Below are 9,953 nucleotides of genomic sequence, written 5' to 3' on the forward strand. Positions count from 1 at the left end.
AAGTTAATTTAATTAACTGAAAAATACTTAAATCGGTGACATATTTTGTGAAGGACTTAAACCTGCTTTGAACGCTTTTCGCAGCCTCCTACGAATCGAACTCATATTATTGTATTAATACTAAGTGCGATATAATTGTTGACAACGCGGAAACTTATTTAAAATGTTTCACACATACACACCCGACACTGACACTCAACACTCAACCAAACCATACGCGAAGACAGAACGGAAGTCAAAAACTACGCCACTGAGGAAAAGGAGCGATTGTAATAATAGAAATTATATAGACAAAACGGGAATATTTATACTGAAAACGAAATTCAAATGTATTATTATTATACATATACACATGAAATGAAGAAAAACCAAACGATTTGCATAAATTTGAACATTTTTTATCAATAAAAGCGAAAAGAAAATTAAGAAAAGGATGAAGACTAAAGAATCGAATTTACCGAGTTTTATTTGATAATATAGGTTAACTGCCGAATCGTTCTTTGTTCCTTTCCATTTTACAAACCCAGGCCAAACTTTTTCTATTTATACAAACCCTTTTTGGAAATCTAATCATTTAAAAAAAATATTTCGTGGTAATATGCATGTTTTTAGTTTCATTTTATTATTTATTTACATACGTAAAAATAAATTCATTTAATGATTTTAATCTAAGCGTCTTGCAATATATTAATTGTTCTTAGCGCGTAATAGAAGTAATACAAAAATTTTACACTGAAACACGAAATTGGATAGTTGAAATCCATTAGCGAATATCCTATTGAAAAACGGGAGGTTTGTATTGGCTTCACCCGTTTTTTTTTTTACAAAAACTTACTCTAGGAATGTGCTTGGTTTTATTGAATACTCGAAACTGGTGTGCATTATATGAATCTACTCCTTATAACTGAGTATCACGGTTGGTTTGCCTCTTCAGTATTAGTCCCGGTCGGATTTCTTGGCCAGGAGCGGAGTAATGGGCTGGTCCCTTCTGTTGGCACGTTCCTCCTCTTTAGCCTCCTTATCGCCGTAAATGTCGAGTGTCCGTCCGTAGTACCAAACAAGGTAATCGAAGAACAGTCCCATGAAGGTGAGCACTGCAATTTTAGAAGGATATGTAAGAAAACTAGTTTAAAAGAACATTTATTTGATATAGTTTTAGCCAGGGACCGTAATTGTTAAAAGTTTTATATATTAAAAATCACAAATTGAATTGAAATTAAATACGAAGAATAACTTACTTTAAAAAAAAACATTTTTTCGAGACTTTTTAAACCGATTATTCGTCTTAATAGGAAACCCAATTTAGCTTGCTAGGATTATCAGACTTTGAAACTTACTGCAGGACAAAAAGTTGAGGGAGTAACGGAAGCGGGCTTGGTCGTACAACTGGCAGTTGCCATTGCCATTGCAGGTTTTTGTCCACACGAGACACGTGGAGTCGATGAGGCGGCCGAACATAATGGGACCCGGAATCAGGGCCAGCAAACTGATCATCATCAGGGCTAGACCCTGTGCGAAAGACTTGTCCTCGTGGGCCACCGCTCTATAGTTGACCAGGACGTTGCCCACCCGACCGGACGAACCGAACCAACTGACGATCATCGAGGTTATGGAGAAGGCCCAGAAGCTCCAGTTGCAGTTCTTCGTACAGATTCCCGGCCGGAGCACCGAATTGGGAGTGGATCTCCTGCTCCTTGGCAGCACCGTCTCCTCAAAATCACCATTGTCATCGAGCAGGGGCACTCCGCCCAGATACTCGGCAAAATCCGTGGTGCTGTCCAGCTCCGGTTCTGGAGTGGGTTGCAATAGATCCATCAGCCGTTGCGCCGCGCTGGGCGACTGAGTTCCATTGGCCAGGCAGCCGCAGTCCTCGTACAACTTGGAGGTGGCGTTGTATCCTCGACATCCCGCATGGCAGGCCGAGAAGAAGGTGGTGTCGGTGGGCTCGTGGCAAACGGGCGTGTAGCTTATCCCTTCGCAGGAGCAGTTCGAGTTGCAGGAACTCGTCAGGTTTAGCCTGTGGTAAGAAAGAGAATCAATTGAAACTTCGGAAAGGAGATTTTAAGGAATAATATTCGCAGTAAGTCTTAATCTCATATTGAATTTTAAAATCGATATTCTTGTTTTTAAGATTAAGGAAATCTTTTAGGTTGTACTGATTTATAAACAACCATTGGGCTTAGGAATCCGATTGGAAAGATAACATATATACTGTTTTTGTAAAGGACCAAAAATTTGCTAACACAAAAATAAGATAGCTTTTGGACAAAATAAGATAACTATCGGATTAAGATTAAAATTTGTTAGATATTAAAAAAAAGTTTTATTAAAAAATGGGTGCATTCTGCATCTTTTGATATTCGAAAATTTAGTTAAAATAAAACATAGAGAACAACAATTAAGTGGAATGGAATTATATATTATTCATTTCATAAATAATACTAAAATTAAGGAAAACCGAATATTATAGTTTCTAATTTGGAATTGGGGAAATATATATACAATATATATTGTAACGTTTAATGATATTCTACTTCAGTTAGATTTCGAATTTAAAACATAGTTCACATGTTTTATACTTACTGTCCCACATGAGTCATGGAGAAGGTGTCCGGACAGTAAAGAAAGGCATAGGAGATCTGCCCCAAAATAGAAACTCCACCAACGATCACGTTCCACATGAGCACCTTACTGACGTGGGGCTTCTTCTTGGACAGGACCACACCGGAGCCAATCAGACCCACGACCATGCCCAGAATCGATATGGGGCCAACGACCTAGCATAACAAATAGTTATTTGAGGGAAGCAAAAGAGCATAATAAACTCACAATGGTGGCACTCTGAGGGTCCTTGTGGAACTGCACCTCCATGTATTTGGTGAGGAAGGTCATAAAACCAGAGGCACCCAGGATGTAGAAGACCGCCGAGATGATGTTGAAGAGCAGGAGCTTGTTCCTCAGAAGTCGCATGAGGGCGCGTGGAAAGTCCTTCAGCTTGGGCAGGTCCGCATTGGCCCCTGCAGCAGCTCCGATATTGTCGAGGGCGGCGTTCGAGGAGCAGCGGCTGCTCAGCGACAGGTTCTCCTCCCGCTTGAGCTCCTCCTTCGTCTGGCGCAGTGCCAACGGCAGGTGCGAGTTGGTCCTTGGGGCGCCGTTCACCTTGGGCAGCTGCTTGGGGAAGAGTCCGATGAGGCCCGAGAACAGGCACATCAGGGTGCCCAGGATCACCCAGCCAAGCCACCAGGCACCCAACCAGCGGGGGTCCTTGTTGTCGATCAACGGAGTCTTGCTCGGATCGATGAAGGTGTTTAGCGACAAATAGCCTGGATTAAGAAAATAATAGGGATTTAACATATAGTGTTCGAAAGAGATGATCGTTTGTTAAATAATTTCAGCCAGATCATGCAAACAAAATTAAACCGAAAACGGTTATTTGAAAAATGCAAATAATAGATCAATTTTTGTTTATAAAACATTAAATTAAACGGTTAACTCTTATAATAACTATTTTGTATACTTATTTTGATTTTGTTATTTAGATTTGTAAAAAAAGCTTAATTTTGCTTTTATGTTTCATTGAAACATATTTTATTTAAATAGGGCGTAATAACGTTTAATATTTTTTTTCGATTGACTTCAAATATATAATTTTTAAAAGACTTATATTCAAAAAATTGTCACTGTTGAATTGATTTTGACATGAACGTTCGCTATTTTTGTCTCATTGTCTACTTAGAAAACTAAGAAGCCCAGATATCGGTAAATATAAAACTGCAGTCCTCTTTTGCAAATTTCAAACTCTGCAGCACCCACATTTTTATAGGAAGCGAGACCCTTTTAGCTTACCGAAAAAGAATCCCACAATTGGGCCAATCATCCTCAAGGCCATGGCCACTGCCAACATCAGGGGGGTGTTCGTCTTCTTGGTGTTGTCGTCCAGATAGGTCTGTCCGAGGGAGTAGTACATGGTGTTACCTACGCCCAGTACGAATTGTGAGAGAAAGATGAGCACCAGTGGCACGTAGGAGAAGAGATCATCGCAGTTGTCCTCTGATTTGCCCAATCCACAGAGTCGCTCGGTCTGCACAGAGCTGATTTTCTAAAAGAATAACATAATTCAGAGATGTGATGGTTAATGATTAAGCCAAGAACCCACCAGCAGGGGCTGGCCGTCGTTGGAAGTCCCATTCAGGAGGCCCTCTTGGTACTCCTTGGTGAACTGCAGCACCTCGTGACCCGCTCCGTAGATAAAGTGCGGCAAAACGAGGATGTAGCAGGACAGGCCGCAGAAGACAATGCCCCAGGCTATCCAGCGCGGACGGTTGCGCTGACCACCGATATAGGACAGGATTAGGGACAGCATGATCTGCGAGATTTCATTGCCGCTGAGAATAATGCCTGTAATAATGATTCCAAAGGATTGTGAATTTTCTAGGAATTTAACAGGTATTCATTTTTTTTAATCTTTGAAATTAAAAGTTTCTTTGAAATATATTAAGTAAATGGTTATATAGTTATAAATGTTTTTAGTTAATATTTAAAAATTTTAAATATCTTCAGTATATAGTTCTTATGAATGTTTAAAATCTTCACAAATTGCAAACGTGTTACTCTTAAAATTACCTGTCGTTTGACTGGGAATTTTGAACCGTTTTTCCAGTGTGGTTAGGGTGACGATAAAGTACATGTAGGACATGGCCTGAATGGTGCCCAGCAGGCCGTAGACGCCCATGAACATCTTGGTGGTGGCGTACTTCTGCAACCAGGCCGGATGCCAGTTGGCCAAGCCGCACAAGTAGTTCCCGGGTGGGAGATTCGATCCCCGACGTTTCACTTCCGCCATCTTCGGCCGGACTTAGTAAACCATCGATATCGGATTCGATTAGATTGTGGACAGGGTTTCCCGATAGACAGTGGAGTTGAGTTGGCAATTACTCTGCAAGCGACGAACCATTAATTATATTTATATTAATATTTGCAGCGTGAACTACGCCATGCTCTCCGTAGTTTGCAATTCACTACCGTAATCATGACTCTCCCGAACTTGAAATCTTCAAATATCGTTTAGGGCTTATAAAAGTTGTTGATGTGAAATTCGTGGTATTGATTAGGTATCGATAATGTCGGCTACTCAAGATCATATTGGGTCTGAGCTGAGGCGATTAGATAAGCCGGTATTCCTTAGCCAAATATACGATATCTATATGGTCAGAGTCGCTTTTATAAACAACTATAATTACCGCATAACGATGACCACTACGACATCTGTCATTAAATGATCAGACCACCAGTCAAATCATCAAAATCATTTCCCTATCTTATAATGGCTAATTTAAAGGGGGACAAATCAGTAGAGACTTCTGGCAGGATCTTCTTTATAGCCACGCTGCGTAAACGATTACTAAGACTTGCCAAAAAATATTATGAAGTGAAAAAGGGACCTTTAAACTCAAGGCATTTCTAAGTCTAGTGTTCCATTACTATGCTTATCAATCATAATTACGGCATTTAGTGTTTATTTCAACCAACAACCATTAACCAAAATCAGTTTAATGAACTCAGACTGATATACCACAACCAACTGATGTGAGAATTAATGTTCGGTAATGTAATTCTTTGCTTATCACGTTATTGAATAAAAAGTACATTTTTGTGACTCAGGCAATTTCATGGTTTTTTATTCGTAGACTGCTTTCTATTTACTTTGAGTATGTTAACAAAAAAAGTTTGTTGTGCAGAAGCCTTATCAACATTTTGATTTTAAATGTTGAATTGATTGATTATTTGAAGTGATTGATTAGTTAAAAAAAGTTTAAGGCTTTCAAGTTGTAACTGCTCCTTTGTCATGGTTGTTTAAATTAAATGCAAAATGCTTCCTACCTATTCCAAGGAACAGAACATTTTTTTTATATCAAATAATTGTTTTTTCCAATACTTATTTGCTGTGCAAAGCTGAAATTCATTTTTATTATTTTTTGAAACGGCCCATTCAACTGTTATAATATTTTAATATTTTTTTAAGGGTGACAGAGTAATTGTTTCCAAACTAATATTAATTCAAAGTTAAATCCTTAAGAACCGATTTAGTTGAAAAGCTGGATCATGTTATCTCCGAAAGATAGCTCTACAAGGGATTTTTCAGAAAGATTTTGAAGCAGGCGGTTTCGAAAATGTAGACGCAACTGATGAAATTGTTTAATAAACCCCAATGTTTTTCAAAGGTATCAAAGTATACTAACATTAGTTGGCTAGCTGGCTTTCTTTGTGTTTAGATCTCTAAGCATCAGTTTCCCATATGAAATGTTCGAACTATGGTGAAGTGATTCCAATCCGATGGACTTTGAATGTTTAGAAAGGTTCCTCACTCAAAAGTGGCTCTAGAGATCTAAAGAACACCGCAAATTTCGATCATACATTGAGTGTTTTTAGTGAAGTTCCTTCCGCATGAAGAACTACCCCAATGTCGAACGACGAATGCCGCCTCGATAGCGCCCACAATCAGATTACCAGACAGGTGTACGTACGTTTTGAGAGTTGAGTAGTTGAGTGAAGAGTGGCCTACACAATGCGCATATTATCAATTGCCAAATGGTGACCACACTCGTCTAGTTTACCGTGCAATCTAATCGGCAATTGTGCGATTAATTAAATTGCCGTTCGAGTTCCTTTCGCCAGAAACTAGGAACTAGTCCCGATGCAACGCACAGGTGAACGAATGGGCGGAGATAGTTATAGCCGATCCGTTGCGAATCGAGGCGCGAGTAAAACTGAGAAACGAAATTTCAAATTCCCAGGCAGCTCGCCGTGTCCGCTCGGTGCCAATCGAAGCCTGATAAAGCTTTATCAGGCCATAAAGCCGAGGGCGGGAACAGTCGGTTCTCTCATCGCTCACCCCACGTGCAAATCAAAATTTTTGGGGCATATCTCAGCAAAACCTATGGCTTATCGGTGACCTCTTTGTTTTCCCCGTGGAGAGCAGCCCAGTTGGAGAGTTCAGGCGGAATCGCAATGACAATACAAAACAGACAATAAAGGAACGCGACAATGACATTATTATTACGATCTCTAAGCCCCCTTTGCCCGACACCATCCGCGACCCCACGCGATTAGAATTGTAAGCAAGTGAATTAGCAGAATGTGTAGACTGTGCCGCATGTGCATCAAAGAGCGTGGGCGAGGGTCGCCACCACAGTTCCGAAACGCGACCGCCTAGATGTCCGTCTTGATGTGCAGGTCAGTTTCGCCGGCGATCTGGGGGAACTTGTTCTGTCCGATCGAAAGTATCATCGCCAGGCCGATCCAAAGTATCAGGGCTATGACCAGCATCACGAACAGGGTTTGGGTCAGGGTCGGAGTCATAAACACGGCACAGCCCCAGCACGGCTTCACCTCGTAGCCCATGTCCATGCCATTGTCGTCGTCTGCAAAACGCCAAAATATTTGTATCTAGTATGATTCAAAGCCATACCACAGGTAATAAAGTTTTCAACCGGATATCAAATGTTATCAATCTTTACAAATTCAAACGAGAGATATGGCATCTAAAAATATATAATGTAATGTTATTTTTTATATTATTCATCATTTTGTATAAATAAAGATGTCTTTTGTTTTACTTTATCACGAATGATAAGCATTTTGTATGCAGTTTAAAATCGTTTCCTTACCTTTAATTGGTTTCTTAACTTATTTAAAATTAAATTTTAGAATTTATTATTTTAAAATTCAAATTGGTTATTGGTCGCCAAAATGTATGCAACGGCTTCAAAATAAATGTCCTGGTTAATTATGGTTGGCACACTAGACTAATAAATTCTTACTTGATCTATCTTAAATTTGCATAAAAATTGTTGTAAAATCTTTGTGGACCCTCGCTATTATCTTGGGTCCTTAAGATCTTAAATAGTACATTTTTCATATTTTTTTTAAGGACTCCTATTTGGCAAGACTATAAATTTTGCATAGAAATATAAAGTTCAAGAGATTTCGATGGCCATTTGGGGTTTAATAGAAAGAGATTTCTGGTTGTATAGTCTTAGTTCCCTTATGACACTTACCTTGCCAAAGGATGTCCAGGCGAAAGTCGAATATGGTCAGCCGAGAGGCGTCCGCGGCAAAGGTTGTGATGTCAGGGCAGCACAGGCTGAAGTCGAAGCCGAAGAAGACGAGGTCGCGCGGATAGTAGGTGGTGTTGCTGCCGAAAATGATGCGGGTGAAGTGCCAGTTTCCCTGCGAGGGCATCAACTCAATGATCAGGGGACTGATGTTTGTGTCGAGGACTACAACGACGCCTCCGTAAATGTCGCGGCCATTGAGCAGGCCCATCTGCACTTCCTCCCTGCCAACGGGCAGCACAACTTTAGTCCGGTTAAAGTAAGTCTGTGGCCCTTGTCGCTCCATCCTGGCCAACAGAATGTGTTGAAACGATAGGATGAGCATGTCGTGACGCAGCAATGTCATGTTATCAACAATGGTGTATGTGAATTTCTGCAGCCCGTGACCCGATGCGGTATCGTTTTGATCCGTTGGTGGACCAATGCTCTTTGACGGATCCATTTGGATGGGCACGGGACGCGTCTTTTGGGCCTTACGACGCTGAAAGGCCCGGTCTTCCTCTGTGAAAGCAGTGTACAGGTGCACCACTGGACAGTCAGTAAACTGATAGGTTGCCACCGCCATGGCTGCGTCTGGAATAATTAATTTGAGTTTGTAAATAAAGGGATAACATAGTTTTCTAAAATTATAAACTAGTTTACACTTTGTAAAATTGATTAATTCAAATCTAAAATATAAATATAAATTGAAAATTATAGATTAAAAACATTGGAACTGAAAATTATGCTAAATGAGCTTATAACTGCATTTAAACCAACCATGAGCAAGCAAATTTCGATCCTTAAATCTGAAGGCGTGTATTTGGCCCTTTTCACAAGGCAGCTCCATTTCCAGCTCCAGCCTTCTTATTTCTGTGATTATGGGGTTGTGCCAGATAATCTCTTTGGTCGTCCCACTTACCCGCTCCACCGCCATTAATGGCTCTTCCACCTGGCTGTAGAAGTTCATGGGTTGGATCTTGCTCAAGTAGGGAAAGCATACGTCGCAGTTTATGTCCTTAGCGGCTAGCTAAATTAGTAAGGCGCTTAGAACTCAAAATTAATTTGAAACTTATGCTTGAGAGATTACCTCAGACGCTAGGTAAACCACTATCATGTTGTCCTTTTGCAAATTTTTTATTATTTGGTAAAATTGATCGGATTTAAAAGGCCGAAAAATACTCGTAGGCTTAGGGCTGCAAAAAAAAGTCTTTTTGAAATATTTTTTTTTTGTTTACCATATACTTACGTTTCTGTGCCCCAGATAAGCACCGGAGGTGAACTCGTCACTTTAGCGGTGACCAAGTAACAATTAATTACCAATATAAGACTTACTAGGCAATTCATGTTGAACCTTTTTCTTGACTTCATTAAATTCAAAGTAGTTATTTTATATTTGTATAACTAATTTTTGAAACATAATTCACGCTTGCTTATTTGATTTGCTTGTTTTAAACGGGAATCGTTTGGCTTGACGCAATACCAAAACAGTTCAAAATTAAACCAACGGCTTATGGTACTTTAAAATAATAATTACTTTATAAAAACCATTTAATATGGTAGATTTTGATGTACAACAAATGCTTTCTTAGATTTTTCGCGACCTATCTATTTAATATTCTATTGTTTGCTGGCTCAATATTTTGATTAAAGGCCAAAGTACGTATAAGTGATAAAATTGAAAGGCAATGCGCAGACTCAAAACTAACGACAAATAATTTAATGATTTGTAAATCTTTGGAATTAAAATATTCAGTGATATAGTATTTAAACCCGCTTATTCGATTAATTAACTAAATTGTATACCCAAATAGTAACATTAAATAAATATATCATCGATTTATTTGGTGATTTAAAAAA

At 39.5% G+C, this 9,953-nt stretch overlaps 2 protein-coding genes across 2 annotated transcripts; both read right to left on the bottom strand.

Moving 5' to 3' along the window:
• Positions 1-599: 599 nt before the first annotated feature.
• On the bottom strand, positions 600-6,666 carry LOC128261966 (solute carrier organic anion transporter family member 74D). Its single transcript, XM_052995950.1, has 8 exons — positions 6,525-6,666; positions 4,624-4,936; positions 4,157-4,398; positions 3,847-4,099; positions 2,830-3,323; positions 2,584-2,777; positions 1,338-2,017; positions 600-1,094 (listed from the first exon to the last, which is right to left on the bottom strand). Exons 2-8 carry the CDS (start codon positions 4,841-4,843, stop codon positions 937-939), a joined length of 2,241 nt encoding a protein of 746 aa, XP_052851910.1. The 5' UTR covers positions 4,844-4,936; positions 6,525-6,666; the 3' UTR covers positions 600-936.
• A 363-nt stretch (positions 6,667-7,029) lies between these two features.
• LOC128261967 (uncharacterized) lies at positions 7,030-9,520 on the bottom strand. Its single transcript, XM_052995951.1, has 5 exons — positions 9,343-9,520; positions 9,184-9,289; positions 8,874-9,123; positions 8,058-8,687; positions 7,030-7,421 (listed from the first exon to the last, which is right to left on the bottom strand). The coding sequence occupies exons 1-5, from the start codon at positions 9,462-9,464 to the stop codon at positions 7,210-7,212; spliced, it is 1,320 nt and encodes a 439-aa protein (XP_052851911.1). The 5' UTR covers positions 9,465-9,520; the 3' UTR covers positions 7,030-7,209.
• Positions 9,521-9,953: the final 433 nt, after the last annotated feature.

Source organism: Drosophila gunungcola, unplaced genomic scaffold (assembly GCF_025200985.1).
Source record: "Drosophila gunungcola strain Sukarami unplaced genomic scaffold, Dgunungcola_SK_2 000001F, whole genome shotgun sequence".
Classification (NCBI taxonomy): domain Eukaryota; kingdom Metazoa; phylum Arthropoda; class Insecta; order Diptera; family Drosophilidae; genus Drosophila; species Drosophila gunungcola.